The sequence below is a fragment of the Vanacampus margaritifer genome, chromosome 3, assembly GCF_051991255.1.
Source record: "Vanacampus margaritifer isolate UIUO_Vmar chromosome 3, RoL_Vmar_1.0, whole genome shotgun sequence".
NCBI lineage: Eukaryota > Metazoa > Chordata > Actinopteri > Syngnathiformes > Syngnathidae > Vanacampus > Vanacampus margaritifer.
Window position 1 is genome coordinate 19,426,802 of NC_135434.1, and position 22,375 is coordinate 19,449,176.

At 40.0% G+C, this 22,375-nt stretch overlaps 1 protein-coding gene across 1 annotated transcript in view; it reads right to left on the minus strand.

The window, feature by feature from the left end:
• rimbp2b (RIMS binding protein 2b) overlaps nt 1-22,375 on the minus strand; it is a 104,714-nt gene that overhangs the window by 29,725 nt on the left and 52,614 nt on the right. Inside the window, 9 exon segments of the mRNA XM_077560277.1 lie at nt 10-119; nt 4,829-4,908; nt 5,152-5,300; nt 5,421-5,622; nt 7,317-7,337; nt 7,585-7,635; nt 11,097-11,201; nt 13,937-14,059; nt 15,820-15,909. Coding sequence (XP_077416403.1) covers nt 10-119; nt 4,829-4,908; nt 5,152-5,300; nt 5,421-5,622; nt 7,317-7,337; nt 7,585-7,635; nt 11,097-11,201; nt 13,937-14,059; nt 15,820-15,909 — 931 coding nt within the window.

Sequence of the window (22,375 nt, forward strand, 5' to 3'; positions counted from 1 at the left end):
GCACCAGACCTTCATAAAAGCCATCCTCATCCATTGTTCCGTAAACGTAGAGGTACTTTCCTGCCACCAGGGGGAGCTCTGCTTCTGGATGCTCATTTGGCCCATCATAAGGATTGTAACTAGCACAAAATAGGTACATTTCACTCATATGCTTTGACCAGAACAACTGTAAAATTTCACACTAAAACGTTAATTGATTTAAAGTTTAAAAAATGTGAAAAAGAGTGACTGCTATTATACTATTACTGGGCAAGATGACTTGCAAAGTCCAGTTAACAGTAATGTTACATTTACAACGTGCTCCCAGCAGCCACAGGCAATCACATTGCAGGCAACTGTTACTTGGTGGGGGTTGACAATATGACAGGCAGTCTGTGATTATGGATGCCTGGCCAGATTTTTTGAACTGTCTCAAAATGTGTGACAGCAGTCACAATGCGGACGAGAAACCTAGTTGATCATAGTAAAATGGGGTCAATGAAACAAAACGTGACATACACGTACATAACACTGGTGTAAAGTTCTGACGTATATTTTCACTGGTTCTTTTATCTTTAATGCTCACTACTAATAATAGCAACCATGAGGCTGCATATTCTCAGTTGAACTATTTACTGGATGCCAGAAAGATCGAGTACACAGCTGTGGAGCCTTTTCTGCTGGATGCGGAAGAAGTTCTAATCTGTACAAAGCCCATGTGAAAATGTGTGACCTGATGGTCTTAACTGGTTTCAACCAGAAAAGTGGGCCAGAGTGCAGATAGATAGGAGGACGTCATGCCAGGACAGGTCACAGGGAAACCAGCCTAGCTCAGATCACCTGCCTAATCATTAAGACTGGTCTGCATAAAAAAAATAAACAAGGATGGTATCTCTAGATAGAGTTTTAGGTTTTAGGTACTTAACAAATTATACTCAAATATTTAAATTATTAACCTTAAAATTTGTATTGAAAATATTGTTTGTTTTTTGATCAGGAAAGTGATATTAGCATGCATTTCAATTTCATCCATCTGTTTTGGAAATTCAGGGGAAAAAACAAATGCGAATTGTATGACACGTTGATCATCGACGTCTTGTTCTGAGTGGCGCCCCACTGTTGGAAGCCTCCCCCCGCTCTGTTCCTCCAAGTGCAGAACGAGCGCTAGTCCGGCCCGCGCGCCTGCGGGGCACCTCGCGGATGCCAGTGGAAAAACCCGTTCTCCAGCGTGCAGCCCGCTTTGCGGCCGAGGCGGCCACCTCGAAGCCGCCTCTCCAACCACGCGGCTGCCGATGGAGGACGGTATATTCCCAGCACAGCCGAAGTCGTGGCCCCCGGTCTTGAAACTTGGACGGAATTTAAGCACATTACTAACTAACCAGTAGCGGTCGCGGCGAGTGAAGATGGAAAGCGTCGTTTGTTTTTTGTTGTTCCCGGTCCAAGGCGAACATAGTAGCTAATTGCTAATAGGCTATACTTTTGTTCATCTCTTTTTTGACTTGCCTCTAAACTTTGGTGGCGCCATGCTGCTCCCCCTCTGGAATTAGCAGATTAACATATGGCTGGCTACTTGCAATGCAGCTGTGCTGCACGGCGGATGCGCTGCATGGCAATGTATGGTATCAATATAAGTATCGTGATAGCACTTAATGGATCAATACTGAGGATCATGTGAACAAGTATCGCGATATATATATTGTTTGCATCCAAGACTTTCTGGGGTTTAGTTGGAAGCTTAAGGCATATTTTAGTGTGAAAGCATTCTTGTTTTTTCCTGATTTGTGTACCCAAAAATTATTTTCTCGCACTTAACTCTTTCACTGCCAGACGTTTTCAGAAACGGGTTGTCCCCACTGCCAGCCGATTTAAGCATTTTGAGTGATCTTTCAAGGTCCACAGAAAATGTTGTGTTTGGACTATGGAAACACACATACTACCAAATGAAAGATTGGACTCTCAGCTTTCATCAGAAAAAAAAAGTTTGTTTCTACCTTATTCCGTTCTTCAGTAATCAACAATAGAAAATGGTTACTTTCACCGAAATGCTCTCTTTTGAAACAAAAAACGGAGAAAAAGAGCTTTTTGTGAAACTATGTTATTTCATGCACTCTAGTGAATTGTACACTTCTTTTTGTCCATGAATGATGCCACAAACACCTAAATAGTGCTTTACTTCTGTAAAACGCTTTCACCAACAATGAAAAAGTGTTTTTTGATTGCAAAATACGTTTATTTCCATTCAACAGTAACAATTTGACAAAACAATTTCGCAAACTATTTCCAAATGTGTGCAACTGTGGTACTACTTACAATTATGTGGATGTTTCAAATACAGTTTTTCCTTTTGTAACGCTCCCCTGCGTGCAAGGAGACGCCGCTGGACTCGTACAACAGTTTACTTTCACTTTCACATTGGTCCGTTTTGCGTGCAAACGTTACACTTTCTTGATGGCCTTTTTTTCCGGGGAATAAAAAGCAAGTAGCAGACTGTACACACTCCTCCGATGAATATGCATTGGACTCGGGGCACTCTCCGTCGTCCGATCGAACGTCCGCCTGTGCGTGCTCGGTTGCGCTCCGCGTTACGACACCGTAATAGCCGCCGCGTCAGCGGTTCCAATTTCGCCGTCAAGCTCGGATTCACCTTCATCATCATCGAGTATGATCACCGTCGTCATCAATGCACTATTTTAGCGTTGGTCGATGCCTTTCGTCTTGTAAGTGTAGAGCTGCTTGCAAACGCTCGCCATTGCCCGTTCCCTCCTCCATCTAGCTCCATCTAACGTCTTCTACTGCCGCGTCAATGCTTTCCAACCACGGAGTCACCCTCATCTTCATCATCTATGATGATCATCGTCAACAATGTGCTTTTTCAGCGATGCTTTTGGTCTTTGAAAAAAACGTCTCGGGTGTGAGATCCTCGCGACCGGCCGCCATTTTTCCTTTGTCTTCCATTCTCATCTCCTGCTCGACGCTCTAGCTCCGCCTCTACTGACGCCCACCCGATCTTGTCAAAAGAGAGTCATCGCTGCCCTCTAGGGGCCAAAAATAGTCCTTAGGCACAACAGACAGACTTGAAACTTTGACCAGACATGCGGGAGGGTTTCCTCTACCCGTTTCAAAAAAAAAAAAAAAAATCATTGGATGACGTCTTTTGACGTCATTGGCAGTGAAGCGTAGGTTTTTACTTGACGTCTTTAAACGTCAGTGGCAGTGAAAGAGTTAATAATAAAAAAAAAAGTCCAATGGGAGCATATAGAGAAACACTATTGAGATATTCTACATTCGAAACTGCCCTAGAAAATGTTGTTGGCTACTTTGTTTACACAGTTTTATTTATTATTGTTTTTTTTCTCACTTTTATCACCATTATATCATAAGTAACTAACAATACTTGGAGTTGGAGGTGGTTGATAGTATGACGGTAAGCATATGTATTTCCCTGCCATCTTAAAGTCTGTAATGGGGTATAAATCCAGACCCGGAAGGGGAGCTTCATTGGAGTCTGCCGTGATAATAAATATTCTCCAAAGATGCCCGGCGTCCACGTTTCATCTGTCTAGACCCCTTGACAGAATGTCAAACTTCAATCAGAATGTGAGAATGGTGAGGGACCCCATCAGAACGTGACGGTAAACCGGGAGACGAAAAGTAGTGTACCTTTGATACCAAGACTTAAATATGGGGAAAAAATGCCACGTCTCACTACGCTTTGGGAAAACTACTGTGGCCACTGGGAACCTAATGTTAATCTAGCATAAAGTGTTTGTACAGGAATTTATACTATTGTTGATGGCATTAACCCTCCTGTTAGGTTGGTTTCTCAGGAACAGCAATAATGTTCCAGGGGTCAATTTGACCCCTAGGGCTTTAATGATAAAAACGTAGCCCAAATATTTAAAACAAACCGTTTTGAACAAGTTTCATCATAAAATGTCGTTCTTTAAATTGGGTTAATTTAACCGAGGCTATGAATAATGTTCCATAAGCATTTGGATAAACATTAGTAAATATTTTCATTGAAAATATGTCAAAGTGAACCATTTTAATTGATGAGAAGCATCATTGCAAAAAAAATAAAAAATACTCATTTGTAGCTTCAACTTTAAGATGGGTCAATTTGACCCAGGCTATGTTTAATGTTCCAAAAGCATTCCGATAAACATTTAAAATGAATTGAAAATGTGTCAAAGTGAATGATTTTAATTGTTGAGATGTTTCATGCTAATATTTATACTTTTTCAATCTAAAAATGTGTTAATTTGACTCGGGTTATGTTTAACGTTCCAAAAGCATTCCAATAAACATTGTTTATGAATTAACTGTTTCAATAGTACATACATCAAACGTACCCATTCCTTAGTCTGTTCATGTGAGGTTTCATTACAAAAAAAACATTACTGGGTCAATTAGGTATATTCTAAATATTTGTCTCAATGCAGCAAAAAACAGCAACAAAAAGTTTCAAAAGCATGTCAACCATCTTCAATACGTCGAAATTGACCGTTTTTTTTCTCTGTTGGTGCCAAGTTTGATAGAGAAAAGCTAACATTTGTTATTTCACTCGAAAGTGGGTCATTTTGACCCACAACATAACAGGAGGGTTAAGCAATTGGCAAAGCAGAAAACTAGTGTTTGACCATGTAACATTGTATCCAAACAACTCAACTACATCCCTCTCACAAATGTATTCAGAAAATGAAAAAATAACCTTTCTATGACGTCGGTGAAATCTTAGACATTAATGTGCTACAGTACTTATATTGTTTTCTTTGATTGGAGTCAGTTTTGTAGTAGTGAGTATGTTACTACAGTCCTATTATTATTTAAAAAAAATTTTTTAACATACCTGTAGCGAGCAATACACAGACGGACCTTTCCTGTATACCGTGGTTTAGACCTGGTGGTCGAACCGAGCTCTTTGTCCATCTAAAGAAGAAAAATGCAGTTCTTTGAAAGACATTCTCACATGTATTAAATAGGTCAGTCAGTGGGTAATAAAGTGCAGATAACTGATAGCTGGATTATAGAGACCAAGCACTTCCAAAATATGGAAACTAGAACTACTTAGGAGATGCCAGTACTGTGCACTGAACTTTCTAAAACATATTCTGTACATTCTGCCTCCTTCATTCACTGTCCACATGAAGCTGTATAATCTCCATCAAAAACCTCAGAAAGTAGCTTCCTTGCTGAACTGCTGCCTCGACTGCGAGTAAGGAATGTTGGCTTGACAGAGAGGAGCTCCAGTTTGTCTCCACTGGTCTGGAGTGGACGGATGAACTCCGATATCAAAGATCTGCTTGTTGGAGTCTCGCTGCCTGCGGGTCAAACAAAGCATGCCGTCGACAACAGAGCTGATTTCACGCTAAGTCTACCTGTTCTAGATGAACATTTACTATTTTCTTTCTTGAATAATAATCATCACAGCTGAGCCTCACCTTTGCCTATGGGGGCTGCCAATCCATTGAGAAGCTGGGACAGAGATTTGTTGGGAGAAGAGGGAGATTCACACACGGTCAAAGGTTCAGTGCTGAGGATGTCGAACCCCGCCTGCAGACGAAACTTCTCCAGCTCTTTGGACAGCAAGTTGAACTGCTCGCTCTGATTCCGACATTTCTCCTCCAGCTCGCGCACTTTGGCCTGTTGGCGGTGAGAGCAAAGAGGACAGGCGTGAGTCACAAACAAAAAGATTGGGAAAAGACGGAGAGAGCAAATGGATCGGAAACACAACAGATGGAAATTTAAGAATTCCAGACAGTAAAAAAATCACATGCTGGACAGCACAACAATGTATTTCATTTCAGTCTCGCATGCATATATGCAAGCAATGGCATTCATTTTTTAAAAATCAAACAAGCAAGCAGGCAAGTGCTGAAGCCTCATTGAAACAATGTGACGCAAAGGTGTTGTGGATGCCACTTTAACCACCATGGATTTTGTTGTTGTTGAGCATACCGCAGTAGTTCCATGCTGTTATAGACAATTGTTCCACGTAAAGATAAGTACTACACATCAACATGCAGCTCTGTACACCTGTGGTGAGGAGGCACGACACAACATGCACGTACAACAATCATAGCATCACTATTACATAATTGAGTAACGGAGTCGGAGATTTTTTTCCAGAGCACTTTTACCAGGCACTTCATTAGAAACACCATAATAATCTGATAAGATCCAATTACACTGTTCATCTTTTACAAATATTTTATAATGCTTAAATGGATTCGGCTTTAATTTAGGCAAGGCAAAAATATTAGTAAACAGCTGTCAGAATAGCGTAGCATAACACCATTGCAAGCTCTACAAGCTCAATTATAAATGATTAATAAATACATATCTGACAGTGTCAATGAAACATTGCCTTCATAAATGCAGAACCCCCCCCCTACCCACCCCCACAAATAAAGCTGTTCTATTGGATCGCATTAGACTGTGCAGGTGTACCAATGTTGCGCCGTGTGAGGTCACTGACGTCAGCCAACCATCTTTTCACTGCTATGAAAGTTTCATTTGTCAAATCTTTTCATCAAATATTAAGGAAGAAGGGCTGAATATTTCTCTGTGATCAATGCAAAGAGAAGTCTTGTTTATACTGTCAGTCATGTTTCTGAGCCGTGTGTGCGACTTTGCTTTGATGGGAAGGGGGGGGGGGGCAGCAAGGTCTGAGGAGAGGTAGCTCACAAAACTAAAATCCTCCCAAATATAATCAATATATGTGTTTATGTCAGTGTCTTTTTTTTTGTTATGCCCCCCACCCTAGAAAGAACAAAATATTTTGCCTCCAAATCTCCGCCACAACAAGAAAGTAGTAGATGTGCAATTACACTTTATTCTAGTACGGCAAAAAAAAATAAAATCCTGGGGTAACGCGCCTCCCTGGCATTGCAAAACGCTGCCCCTTTTTGAGAAGGGCTGGTTTATGTGAACTTTACGGTTCTAAATCTACACTGAAAAAACAGTTGGGTCAAAAAACGCTTTTTTGGGGGGGAGTTATTAATTTAACCCACAGGCTTGGATCAACTACAAAACAACCTTATTTTTTCGTTGTTTTGTATAAACCAACAACTTTGGGGGGTTGTCACCCCTTTTGTTGTGGGTTATTAATTTGACCTAACTTCTGGGTTAAATGAATAACCCCAAAACGTGGGTTTGCTCCTTTTTAACTCAATTTGGGTTATTTTTGACCCAACTATTTTTAGCGTGCATCATTGGATTGTGTAATTGTTTTAGGACGAGCTGGGATGTTGAGCCATTTGCTCTCTAAGTGTCTCAACTGCTGACAGGCGATGTTAAAATATCCAGTACATCAATAAAAACAATTTTGAAAATACCTGCATGCTGTCCAGGTGGTTCTAAGCATCAACACGCACACGGTAAAAATAAAAATAAAAAAAAATTAAAAAAAAAGAGAGAGAGAGAGAAAAGAAATCACTCATGCACATATTAATAGGAAACCACCGTGAAAATGAATCTAAACTTTAAAAAACAATGAGTACAACTCATTTGGTAGTTGAGTGTATGAGCAGCTCGATCTGATTCTTGCAGGTTCTATCTTTCTGCTTGCTATACAAAGCCCTGCCCCTCAGTCCAGAAGCTCACCTCTAAAAGATGGACAGCGCCCTCATGTTCCTTTTTAGCCTCAACCTGAGCCTGGAAAACACAGATTACAGTGCTTCAGATCAGGTCAACATGATTGCAATTAGTTTTCTACGCTTTGGTGCTCAGGGATAAAATTATACAATTGGAATTGAATTTAAAAATGTATAGAACAAGTCAACACAATCCATGCAATTCCCGATGTACATTTACTAACTACGATGTTTGTGAAAAGTTGAATAAGGTAATATTATTCCAAGAATAAAATATAATAATAATAATAATAATATATATTTTTTAGCGATGTAAAAATTTCAAATTTGTGATACAGGTCTTACAGGACCTCATCAATTTCTCAGGTACCAATCAGCTGACAGGTTTGTACACTTAGTTCAAACTGTAAAAGAGTTCATGATAGTAAAGAGGAAGAAGGCTCACTATATGGATGAATAAGTGAAAAAGAGCTAATAAACATCTTTTGCTCAATTTTCTATACCATTTATCATGTTCAGGGTCGAGGAAAGCTGAAACCTCTTCTAGCTGACTTCAGACAAAAGGCAGACTAAAACACGTAAAACCATTCACACTCATAGTCACTCAGTGGGAATCGGACTAAAGATACACCGAAATGAAAAACCTGGGCCAAAACCAAAAACCGAAAATGGGGAAACTAATGCAGAAAAATTGGGGGTGGTGGGGTGGGGCGTGTGGGATTGTATAACTGTTCTCTAAAAAAAAAAAAAAAGGACTGGATCATTTTCAGCATTTTGCCAAATCTGCCTACGGTTATCAGGGTTTTTCCTGTGTACAAAAATTCAGAGGCGGCCACCTAAGTTGCTTGCCACCTCCATATTGCTCAACACAGCGCTCCAGCTGTGTTGATTGAGCTCGGCAGGAACGCATTTTAAATGCAGCGTTGCGCCATTATAGAATCGCTATATCAACAGCAACTGGTAAGAAGAAAAAACAGCTTTCTTTTTTTCTTTTTAACTTTAATGTACCGAAGAAGAAACAGATCATGGGGCAACAGTTGCACACGCCCATTTGCTGGTTGTGAGGCAGAGTTGGCGCGCTCAAGTCATAAAAACACAGTAGCTATATACAATAAACATAATAGTGTTTTACAACAACGCTGAACTATATTTACAATTTAATATGTACTAGTGGATGAATTTTTAATGATTATAGTTCAAAAATGAAAAAAATTAATGGCAACTTGTAACTCGTAAAAAATGGTATTGGTCCCCGCCGTGAGTACCGATACCTTAATATAAGACTGGTATGTATCAGATTTTTTATTTACGTTAATGAGAAAAGTCAAATGTTGTTGTTTGTTTTGTTTGCCACCGGCGGCCATTTTACATTGCTACTTGCTAAACTAAGCTATTTTACTAAATACACTGGTTTCTTTGTGGTGTTTTCATGTTAGTTTCTGTCTCTACGGTGAAAATGCCTACGTGTATGGCATAAAGTTGAATCAATAAGTCTGTGAGAAGCGCCTTTCTCTAATATGGTATTGTCAGAACCTTCAACAATCAAATAAAAGTAAAGAAACTTGTGTGCATGCGTGTCACTTCACGCATGCATTCCGTTTACATTTGAAGTCACAGTTGTTATAGTGATGTGAACGACTACATAAAAAAGAAGGGGAGTTAACAAGAAAAAAAAAAAATATATATATATCCAAATTGGGCATCTTGCCCTTCAGTGTGAACATTGCTAAAGTGCAAGCTCACTGGGTCCTTCCGAGCGATGCGTACGCAATCACGGCTGCAGGAGAGGCAGTACTCGCAGGCAGCCAGCCTTCTCCTCCCGGGCCATTGGCCGGCGGTGCGGCAAGGGAAATTTAACTCTAGGTTCATTTCCCCGTGTCAAGACACCACCTTTGCTCAGTTCAGTGGGCCCATGCCTGGATCATCTCAACATCTTGTTTCGCATCAAGCCTCATCAGTGACAAAAGTCTTTCAGAACGAAAATGCAATTTTAAACCATTTTTTGACAAACATTTTTTGCATCCCTAAATTGAACTCAAGCTGCCTGCCTGACTGAACAAGTTGGGCGAGTGAACCATTACATCATCAGTCATGATTGCTAACAAACAAAGAACATTTTTTTCACTCATCACTTTAAAAAACAGAACAAAATTGTTTCATTCAAGCTCAGTTTGCTTTGTTTCCGCAACCAAACCCAAGACGTTTGCTAACATACTGACCTTTTAGTTCTGTCAGAACTCAAATTCAATTATTGTGTTCACACCTGACCAAGCACCACACAAAGGAAAAAACAAACTAGACTTTGATCTAAAGTTTCTATTTTTTGGAGGTTGGAGTTGTTCTGTTTTCGGAGCATAGTTGACTTTTTGCATTCAAGCACCATTTGGCTTAAAATAGCAATGAAGTGCTTGATAGCACTTCCTAATGCACACTTGTTAATGCACTTTGCTGAAGGCAGGTTGGTCTTGATACATAGAAGTGAACATTTCTAGGGAGCTGAATTCTGCTGGGCTTTAGTTTTGCTTTGTATCTGAGCTAGAGAGAGAGAAAACGGTTCTACAACTTGCAAATGTTAGCCATGACAAGCTATTTAGCTGTAATGAATTTCAGTAAATGTCTTTTTCTTCTGTAATGATCAGTAAACATGTTCTAGGCTGTTAAAGCCTTAAGGGAGGTCATTTGTCAACAAAAATGATCGCGGGCAACGCAAAATTGGAACGGTGTTGGTTGTGTTATGTTTGTGTCTCCAAGTCGATGATGTTAGGCTATTTGCAAGCCATCAGATGTGTCAGAAAAGAAAGTACTTCTTTTTACGAACCGAGAACATCTGTTGAGAGAAAATATGAAAGCATACGTTGACTTAACACATTCATGAATCTATTTTGCAGGCAATTAATTTAGGCGAATCCAGAGCGTCTGAAGGCAGATAAGGCAGTAATGAGCTTCTGCTAATGAGCGAAAACAGCCTGCAAGTGGCCCACTGTGAAGTCAGCGCAACGCTACAGCAGCAACACTGAGCTGCACGCTGAAAGAACTGGTGACAATTCTTATCACGTTCGCACTATCAACAATCTCAGCCTTTGCTCCACTCGCTTTGACATTAAAGTCAGCTCCAGTGCACAAAAACAAAAAGCCTGGTACCAAAACGGCCTTGGCCAGCACTTTTGTATAAGCAGGCCTGTAAAAGGTGTCATAACTACTTTGCAATTGGAGTGCACGATTTGCTTGTTTGTGACAGACAAGAGTGCTCCTGAAATGTTACAGACAGGATTAAGTAGGGAAGAAAGAGCTGAGGGATGCGGGCACAGTGGACAGCTCTAGTAGTGCCAGGGATGACAAATTGTTGGAAAGATGCCTAGTGAGAGAACTCTTTTCAGTTGACTTTCACTTTTATTGCAATATATCACGGCCTCGGCTCGCAGAAGAGCTTGTTGAACCCCATCGCTAACACTGACTGAGCAAAAAGGAAGAGCTGTCAGGAACTCTGCAGCTTTTACCTTTGAACAACCTGACTTCTCTTACCTTCTGAAGCAGGTCAATCTCCTGCTGCTTTGCATTGAGTACAGCCAAGGCCTGCTCATGCTCCAACTCGAGCTGCTGCCTCCGCTCCGCAGCCTCACGCATATGCTGTCCGCAGGGGATGAGAGGTTGGAGAAGCAGGGAGGGAGGGAGGGGGATTGTGTGGGGAGGGCATAAAGACGGCTAATGTTAGTGGTACTAAGAGCCAATGCAAAGTGCATCCCCGGCCTTCACTATGCTATACAAGTGTTGCATGCGCGCTCGCATCACACACGCACAAGCTGGTTAACAGTGTACAGTGTTCTGACATAATTGGCACCCGTAAGGATGAGAGCAACATAGACTACAAATTGCAGTTCCCTCATAAATTATGTGTGGATGCTGAGAGATGATGTATCCGAGCCAGAATGCCAACAGAAAACCATTAAGGATGATAATGTTATGGTTAATACATTACAGCAAATCAGCCTATAAGAAGTAGAAGGTAGGGTGACGAGACATTCGGGACAGTCGCGTTTTTTTTTTTATACCAGCCCCATTGTTTTGTCACACTCTTACGCCGGTACCATTTATTTGTTTATTTTTTGTCCACTTAATAACCAATTTACTTAAGGGTGACCAGATGTCACGGATTACCGAAGAAATTCTCAAGTCCCTTCCCAGTGTCCCAATTTTTTTTTTTTTATAGTCCAGACAGCCATGCAATTGTTTGGGCCTTGTGCATGTCAATAACACAGTTGTCATAGTGATTTTTACAGTAAACAAATTAAAAAGGAATTTAACTGTTAAATCGCAAGCAAGTGTGTTTTTGTCATACCAGAACTAGAACTACTTCCTGCTTACTGCTTTTGTGTCAAAGAATCATGGCAAATGTAGTCCTATTAGCCTAGCCGAGCTTTTCTGGCGGCATATGTCCAGTGTGGGCTGGCGCGAGGTAAACTGCACAGCTAGCTTCCAATAGCTGCCAGGTCCAAGCAAAAAGGTTGGATAATGATGAGTGTGTTGACTTGTTTGGTACTCTCATTGAACTGTCAACCAAGATAGCATTTAGCATTAGCTAAAGTAATACACAACTAAAGGTAACCAGATTGGCTAGCAATTATATTGGTTTAAAAGTTCCTGGTGAGAATTTTAATAGTCCAGACAGCAATGCAATTGTTTGGGGCTTGTGCATGTCAATAACACAGTTGTCATAGCGATTCATTCAGTAAACAAATTAAAAAGGAATTTAACTGTTAAATCGCTAGCAAGCGTGTTTTTTTGTCATACCGGAATTAGAACTACTTCCTGCTTACTGCTTTTGTGTCAAAGAATCATGGCAACTGTAGTCCTATTAGCCTAATGCTGCGGTTGCCGGGTCGGACTCAATGCAAGCTAGCTAAAGTAATACACAACTAAAGGTAACCAGATTGGCTAGCAATTATATTTGTTTAAAAGTTCCTGGTGAGAATTTATTGTATATTGGTTTTTCAGCAAAATTGTATTGTCCCCGTTTTTAATTTTGAAAATCTGGTCATCCTGGTATAACAATGACATCAGAACCAATCTTTTTGATACAATGCTACGGCATCCTTGTCAAACCGTTTCTTGTCAGTCCACAATCATGCATTTCAGCTTAAAGTAAAAAAAATATGATGTAACCAAAACTCAACAGTACATGGGCTATGAAAAGTAACAACTCACTCACCCTTAACAAAGAAGTTAAGAAGTTGTTCTTAGACTTAGTTAGACTCGACTGAGGGATAATACTCCTATTGAGCCGGGGGGAGAAAAAAAAGCAGCTGCCTAATTACAAAAACATTGTTGATGGTTTCACATAGCTGACTTGTGCAGTTGGCGGGAGGTCGATGCTCTTTTTCCCAACGACCCTGTGTCCCACCAGCAATCAGTCCACTGCGTGGGACACCTTTCGCCCAAGAACGCTCATCTCTCAGCATTCACACTGTTCATCACAGCAACCACTAAGTGACAACAGTCCATACCAGATGATCAGCAGCAGTAATCAGATCAATATTTGCGCCAAAGTACGTATGAATGAGGACAAAAAACATCAATACACATCAAGCCACGTTTGCTTCCCCCTTTAGGTAACACAAGGCCTGTCAGAAGTCTCATTACTTGCCATATAATTTGTATCTTCAGCGCGGAGTTGGGTTACATGAAAAGGGTGAGCAAATTCCAAAGTGTGCCTCCTTGTCTGTGATCATCCATAACGTCAATACAAAGGACTGAATGGGGTTCAATATACCTGTCATCCATTCATATGCACCCTCGAGTGAAGGTTTGTGACACTATGAAGTGAAAGAAGCCAATGACACATGCGTGCCAGTAGAAGCTCAAGGATAATGTGTGTGTCTGTGACATTATCATCATGGGGGGTGACCCAGTCTTGCTATTCCACTCCGCCTCATGCATCAATCACATTCCACACAGTTGTGCTCTTATAGCCAGGTGAGCATTCATGACTGTAAACATCCCACCAATGAAGAAGCATTCAGAATGGACTGAACAACACTGCTTCCTGGAAAGACATACAGCAGCTGTGATACCTTTGAATTCTAGCGGGGGAGAGGCAAGTGGGGAGAGGGGATGGGAAAAACATGAAATATTGGAATTGAAGGGAGAAAATCCGAGCTTCTACTCTGTCACTGCTCCCGGTCAGACCTTCCAGCACGACACTAGGAGGCAACAGACACGTCAGGGACATTAGGCGAGTATAGCGTAAGACAGCCAGAAGGAGCTAGTTTAACTCATTAAGGGGTCGTGCTGGAAAAAGGAAAGGTTCTCTTCAATTGGAAAGCTGAAGAAGATATACTCATACAGTATGAAGCTGCTTTTCTCACCTTGAGCACCTGCTCTAGGTTCTCCAGTTTGCCTTGGAGCTGGTTTCTCTCCCACAGGGCTAAATCTCTCTCCTGTGTCACAGCACCAAGCGTATCTTTGAGTTGGGCATACTCAGACTTCACCTGTGCACACAAAACAAGGAGAGAACAAAAGGTTTGACAACACTGCTATTGTCAGTTTTGTTTGTTTTTCCTGGAGAAAATCAATGTTTGGCATAAAGATACATTTTATTTTGGCCTTACGTTGCACTAAATGATCAATACAACGTGAAATGTGTCACTGAATTTTTTAATCGATCATAATTTGGAAGTACTGGGAAAAAAATAAAATAAAAATGCCAACATTTAATCAAAAATGTCATCCAAAATAGTATTTTAAGATATATTATGCTTTACAACAATACTTAACCATATTGAAAACTTCATATACACCAATGGATGAAATGGGGATATTTTATTTTTATTTGCAAACCGTGCACGCATTACCAGGTCCATTCACCATTTACTCAGCAACTGACATTCATTTCTCTGAGTTGCTATCACCGGCGGGTCGTTGTTGTCATCCTCCGGCATCCAAAGGCCTCTGGCGGCCGCCCCCAAAGCGGGGGCCACAAACATTCATGCTAGGGAACAGCTGAGACTCGGGGCTGTAGCCAGACGCTCGCCGCGCGTTAAAACAAGCTTCACTATATCATCCATTAGTAAATATGAAATTGTGAATATGGTTAAGTATTGGTGGAAAACACAAACATGTGTACAGCCCCAAAAATTATTTTGTCTTTTTTGGAATGACTCCCTTGCCTGCTTAAAACCAGGAAACGGGCGTGTGGTGTTCCTGGCCGCATCGTTTAAAGAAACGGCTACATCTGTTGGCCAATCCTCGGCCTGCGTTTCATTACGTCAACATATTAGAAAATAAACGGATGGATGCTTGAGCACATTCAAATGTTTGATTTTAACTTCATATTTTTTCTGCCTTTGAGACCCCCAATGAGCAACAAGGTGAATGGTCTGTGCAGCCATCCTGAGAGCAACCACGAATACCTAATCAGCCCTTGTAGAAAAGTAAATCACTAACCAAAGCCAAAGTGACTCTCCTCGCAAGGATTGCCTGACCAACTTGTGGCACAGAATGGTGAAACTTAAGTTTATGTTCTGACCCATGTGCAGAGTAACAGTTTAAGTACCAACACCTTGTAATCGGGTCCCAGGGGAGTTGCTCTTTGCTTTATCCAGAAGTAATGGGAATCACAGCATTTGTATGGAATCAAGAGCCTGCCAAGCGCTTTTCTCACAATCAGCCACAATGATAACAATTCAGGGACAGCTGCCTCAAGAGCTGCCTCATGCACAGTCCCGAGAGAGAGGACATCAATAACCAGCATCCCGCTCTTCTGCAACCCCAACAGCAACTATCTGCCAATAAACTCCTTCATGTAATTGCCTTACCGTCCATAGAGACTGAGCTTTTTTGGTTGATTTAGTAGCTTCGTTTTGCGTACTCACTGTAAAAGACTTTTAAGGTCGCTGGGACGAAAGGGAGATGAATGTTTTTTTTTGAGGATCTGTTAGTGTCACGCATCAGACATTGACTAACTATTATTCTATACAGCCCACAAGGCCTAGAAAACGTTTACCATGTTCAGACCCTTCTTCAATAAATTATTTGGGAAGGCAGATTCATACCAAATTCTTTAAAATTACAGAAAATGTGAAAATCTTACATTACATATTGATATTAAACGCATACTTTTTTGGGGTTAAAATTCAATTGCATTAAATCCTTTTAAAAATTTACATAAGAACGTTTCTCACTTGTATGCATGCAAGTTCAACATTGGCCCATTTATATTAAGATATGACAGCAAGTGTTCGCCTCTTACCCTCTCATATTCAGACGATTTGTGACTGCCGTTGAAAAACTGGAGGCTTAAGTGTGTGTTCTCCTGGAAAAAGTCTTGAAGCTCATTCTCCTAAGCATGAAAAGGCAGAAGAAAAAAGGAGTTTAGGCTACAGGATGCCAACAAATATATTGCAGTGCACTCAACTCAGATGCAGTTGTTTGTCTACATACTGGTGATAGAGACAGTATTATTACTCATTTTAATAACTGCTCAGTGCTCAGTGTTTCTCAGTGTTTTCTTCTTCTCTTAATTACATTGTTATATCGGAGAATGTTTTATCTTCTTTGGCAGAATAACTTTCAGGGACAAGGGTTAACCAGTAATCCTCAGCCGCAAAGAACTTGCTTATGCACAAAAACAATGTGGATAAGTTATTTAATTTTGGTGATTGTTACATCTTGTATAATATAGTGTCCTCATTTGAAAAAAAAGAAGGGAAAAAAAGCCTCTTTCGGTGTTTATACTCTAACAGCCAAGATTGTAGGCTATTTTATAACTTCTTCTTTTTTTTATCCAAAAATGAAAGTTGTGCCACTTTCATACGACACTGTGGGGAGAATAAATAAAGAATGCTCAGCTGACATTGAGGCCCCCATGGCTCAATTGATTGTGTTGGTACAAATTTCACCTGGGAAGGTGAAATTTGGAGGACTTTATACTCTGATGCCAGACGGTTGCATTTAAACATGGAGGATGATCTTTGGGTGTCTTTCACACATACAGTATGCAACATCTGGTGATTATTAAACTCTCCTGTCGTTGAATACAGGTGAATTTTTTTTTTATCTATAAGAGACAGTGTGTAGAATTTAAAAAAATCAATGTTCATTTATTTAAAAAATATATTAATTTGATTAATATGCCAAAAATATGTTAGTTAATTATATAGTATAGTTATATATAGTAATTATATTACATAGGTTGGCCACATCTTACAGGAGGCTAACGCGTTTCGCCACAATCTTTCTGCTACGGACACCTGAAGGAGAAAAACTTAACGAATGTAATCTTTGGTGGTAGGCTTGCAAAGTGTGGTCTGAGGTGGGCATCGTCATTGACTAGAAATGATGATTGATGGAAGTGCCCACCTCTTGGCGTGTGCTTCAGCACTTTTAGTGAATGCTTGATAATGCGAAGCCTTGAAAAAAGGCACAGACTGAGCGCCGAGTGAAGCAGGATTACACACAGTCCTTCTTAATCCGTGTATTTTTGTGAGGCTTCGCGTTATCAAACATTCGGTGAAAGTGCTGAAGCACACGCTAAAAGGTGGGCACTTCCATCAATCTTCAATTCTAGTCAATTACAATGCCCACCTCTGTTATTGTGCATGCTTCAAAATGCACACGCTTCAAATGTAGGTCATTGCATTCTATGTGAAGTGAGTGAAAATCTGATATAATTTTTGAGAAAGAATGCGGTTGTGTGGAGCACAAATAACCTTCATATATGAACGTGTTGATGTTTGACATCCAGTCTGAGGACAGCATTATGTATATCCTCACATATAAGATCTGCTTTTCCGTGAATTAAGGAGAACTAAATTTTAATTTGACCTGAATTAATTTAGCCTTTTATAGCTTCAAAATCCAAATGACATAAATTGCCATGCCTCCTCATAACTATTGATCCCTCAATTAAGAGGCAAGAGGTTGCAAAGCTCGGCACCCAGATCTTAATCAGCGACGGATATCATGGTGAATTCACAAATCAAAACTGTGATGACGAAGACCATATAATGCGAGATCTAAGAGGAAATGGTTTTGCTGCTTGTTTGCCCTCTAACACTTGTACCCATTGCAATCTTTTAAAATACACTTTTGTGTTGTATTGTGTTGAATCTCCATGAGTCTTCTGGGACTACTCAAGTGAGGCACAAGTATTTGTGTAATCTACTGTTTTTCATCCTTTATAGTCTGTATAATTACATGAATAATAAATGTGATGCAATTCCAGTATATTGGTGGAGTTGCTCCTTATTGTTTATTGAAGTGTGGGTTATGTCTAGACATGGCCTGACTCAGCTTGGTGGACCACAGATGTGTGCTTAATGTCAAGCAGACTGACGGATGACTCAGTGGTGCCATTTAACACACCAATAAAGCCAACACTCCGCTCTCTCCTCTCGCCCTCAAAAGCCTCATCTGCTGATGCTCTGTATGCACATCCTACACACTTCAAAACTATCCTTATTTATCCTTTCCGTTGTCTTTACCAAATGAACTGGCGCGTCTGTCTGAAGGTTACCTGGGAACTTTACAAACTTTTCATTGCACCCAACCTTAGCTAGGCACTCATTGTAAAATGTGATCAATGGAAAAGTGTGACATCCTCAGAGAGAACTGTGAATCTTCAGACTGAGGCAATTTAAGTATACTTGCGAGGATATAATGCATGCCATGAGGCTTATATAAAAGCGCTGCCAATCACACTTTGAACAGAAGGCGATGTGTTTGCAAACAGCTCGCCGTTGAAGCTAACAGGAACAAGACAGCAGGCCTCCAAGACAGCACAGAGACACACTGCACTCTCTCCACTTGTTGACTTTCTGCTGCTTGCCGCTATTGATCTTTGATTAGCACAGTACATATTCAAGTGTCACTTGCAAAGTTGCCATGGTAAGAGCTCAGACACGCTCAGCTGATGGACTCGAGTAGCACACTTAATTCCCACCAGCGTGGAGCTTCCAGATGGCAACACCAGTGTTTACTGTCATTCAAACCGGTGACGTATGCACACCGCCTGTAGATGAACTTGTCTGAACAGACAGCATCAGTACTTGAAAGAATTCACTAAATTCGTCATACTTCTCAAGTCTACATATTACAGCGGAACTCAGAGTATGCTGTTATGCACACATTATAGCCACATGTCACACATTCCCTCCAGGAATTCTCCCAAAGTAATTTTCATCTTGAATGAAATGTTGCAAAATGTTGCATATACGCTCTAAAAAGTAGAACACTCTCATTTTCAAGTCCTGCAGTGGATCAAAAAAGCTCCAACTAAAGTCAAAGACCCACAAATGTTGCAAAGTATGGGAATTGTACTGGTTGCTGAAAACCACTGCACTATTGAGCAAGGCACCAAACTTGTAACTGTTTGGCGTTTAACACCATTTTTGGACATATTACTGCCAAAATGTAATATGTTATACAGTATACCAGACAGGGCTGGGTATTGTATCATAATACAATGCGTATCATGATACGAAATGTATTGCAATTTGTGTATTTTGATAGATACAAGATCTTCAAGGCAAAATGTATCCCAATACTTCACATAACAGACATTTTTTTATGAAAACAGTCATATGTATACCCAAATGAGAGTTTTATTATGCTTGATGGCAAATAGTTTTTACTGCCAGCCCAGTGCCATGTTGAAATGTGTGCACACTGCATAGCAAGGAGCAGTTTTTTGGGAAACTTCGTATCGATAGTACTTAGGCCTATTAAAAAAGAAAGAAAGAAAATCCAAAAGCCCAAAACAATATTTAAAGGAACACACAAGGAACGAGACGTGGCAGCGACATGACATAAACAATGAACCAACAAGGACTGAAACAAATCTGGGAACTCAATACACACACTAATGAGACAACGAGAGACACTTGGACAAGACACACGTGGTCGAGGGAGCTGGTTGGATGACCAGTCCAAGTGGACATGATAAAACTTAACGAGACAGACAATGGCAACAGGGACAAAAGGAGAAACATGACAACCAAAATCTAACCAAAACCAAAGGTAACCAAGAGGGATCATGACACTCGCAATGATTTATTGCCGTATGGATTTTTTAAGCACACCCCTAATGTTAGGTACATTTCAGAACTACTGCCTCTGAGTTGTAATATGTTACTTATCAATTACTTTCACTGCAATATCTAAAAAATTCTAAAGTTTAACATTTCACTTTATTAATAACTACCTTTAACATGCCAAAAAATTCAAACCATTTTCATTGACCTACTTTCCATGAAATGTTTGTATTAAAAAAATATATATAATAATTATTATTATTATTATTAATATCATTATTATTATTATCAAACATTATTAGGTTACATAAAAAAAAAACTGTTTATAAAAATATCGGTCACAAAAAATTATACCCAAAAAATCTTGAAAAAAAACCACATTGTTTATTGGGTAGTTTTTTGTTATTTACATTCAAGGTATTTTTCACAATTGTAAACTAGCTTTTATGGTAAACCTTGCTGCTGACTTTCATAAGCAATGACGGACCGATAGATGTGCCAATATTTGCATTAGCAGTGACTGAAACGCTAATTGAAGACAGTACAGTCAGACCAAGTAGGAGGTGGGTCTAGACTAGAGGGTTGCAGGGTCGAGGGCCAACCTAAAACCTGAAAAAAAGTATTGACTTTACCACCTTTAACAGAAAGCCTTGACAGCAGGTTTTAAAAAAAAAAAAACAAAAAAAAAAACAACAACTAATGTACAGTAAAATTGCTTGATTGATTTTACCGTCTTCAAAAAGTGAAATTAGAAAAAAAAATCTATATGTGCCTTTGCATCTTTCCATTTTTCTGTTTCTGCCCTCAAAGGAAAAGGTCACTGATTTACAGTATACAGTATATCCTGTGTATCTCAATGTTCTCATTAACACCGCCAATATGTTGGACATTGTTTGTTTTTCTCTCTCTCTCTTTAATGCCCCAATATCAGTTGTCAACCCTCAAAATCCTATATCAGCTGAGCTCTAATCAATACACATGGGCAATTTAGTCTTCAATAAACCTAACATGTAGGGCTTTGGAATTACATGGAAACTGGAAGGAGAAAACCCACAAAAGCATAAGGGAAGCATTCATGCAAACTCCACACAGCAGGCCTGAGGTGAGATTCGAACCCAGGACCACTCAACTGTGAGGCAGATGTATCATTTTGTACAAATTTTCGTCACGGGCCCATCTTTTGACTATGACCCTTATATTATCAACACATCCAGGGATAACTAGCTTTGAAGTCAGAAAACAGCAAATATATATATACAGTATATATATATATATATATATATATATATATATATATACAGTATATATATATATAAATATTATTTTTTTTAAGTGTGACTAATAAAATAAATACTTGCAATGTCTTATGTGATATCTCAGTGTTGTTAAATGTGAAGTAAATTTGCCAGAAACATGAAGTGGTCGCACATGACTTGCCTTCGCAGGCCACATAAAAAGATGTTGCGGGCTAGCTCTGGCCCCTGGCCTTGAGTTTGACACCTGCACCTTGCAACATACAACCAGTAAGTAGACCAGCAAACATTTGTCGACAGTGGGAGGATATACTGTATACGCTCCACTCTTTAAAATGAATAAATCCCAAGTGGCCGATGGAGTTGGGGGTCACTCCATTACACTACTGCACTGCAGGAAAAAAAATAGTTTTTCTGTTACACGTTGGAAGTCTGTTTGTGTGTGTACTGTATAGGCATAACTTTAAAATTGAATATTTTCACCTGGGGCACCTGGTTATCTGTGAGGTGTGATTGCTTTCAGTGACAGTTTGAAAACAGCATATGGCTTTCAATCAATCAATCAATCAATAGCCTACATGCTTTTTAATTACACAAGGATTTTTGCCATTTGTAGGCTGTCTGGGTCCATATCACCGCCCGCAAATAGCAGGGGCACATTGTATAGAATATATATTGTGGTGATATTTATTTTTATTTTGTCTTCATGAGCATACTCAATATTGGAGTAATCCAAAAGTAATCCAGTTACATTACTTTAATATTATGGTACTTGGATTACAATACTAACTAAAAAAAATTTGCAGCTAACTTGTTACTGTAATGGATTACATTTTAAAAGTAACCCTCCCAACCCTGATTGCATCACACATTTGAATGTGTTGTCTGAATATGATTGTATGCATGTTGAGGTCATCAGAAAATGCTGGTGTGTGTCTTATCTCCAGTACTGCCTGGATTCAGGATTTTGCTGGAATTGTGCTGTTGATGTCAACAGCCACAGCATTCTTAGTTTGGTTAGCAAATTGTTGCTTAATTGGTTCTTTATGTCTACAACACTGTAAGAAAGTGTATCGAGAGGGTGCCAAAAGAAGAGAATGACAGGGCAAACTTCAGTTTGGACTAAACAAACGGTGACTTTCCTGTCAAGTGGAAGAGCTCTCAGTCATGTTAACTGCTCTGGTGTGTGTTTGTGTGGCGGTACTCAAGGCTCGGTGTAGGAGGAGATAAGTGCTGCACTGGAGAACACGCTGCCATTTCTGCATGCCATTTGGGGACAGTTTGTCCTTTGGGGGGGCGCGTCGCCTGGCCTCAGTGGGCTGACACTGGGCAGGAGGGGAAGTGCAGCTGTGGGCTGAGAATGTGAGAGGAGTGCTGTAAGGAAAATACTGCTAATGGAGTGTTTATTTGTGGTAGAGAACTACATACAAAGAGAGCTTATCAAAAGAAGAGGGCTTGAGAATGTGAAGGGATGAATTCATAAAGTGTTCTTTAAATGACTGCTAAATATCCTCAAGCTGCT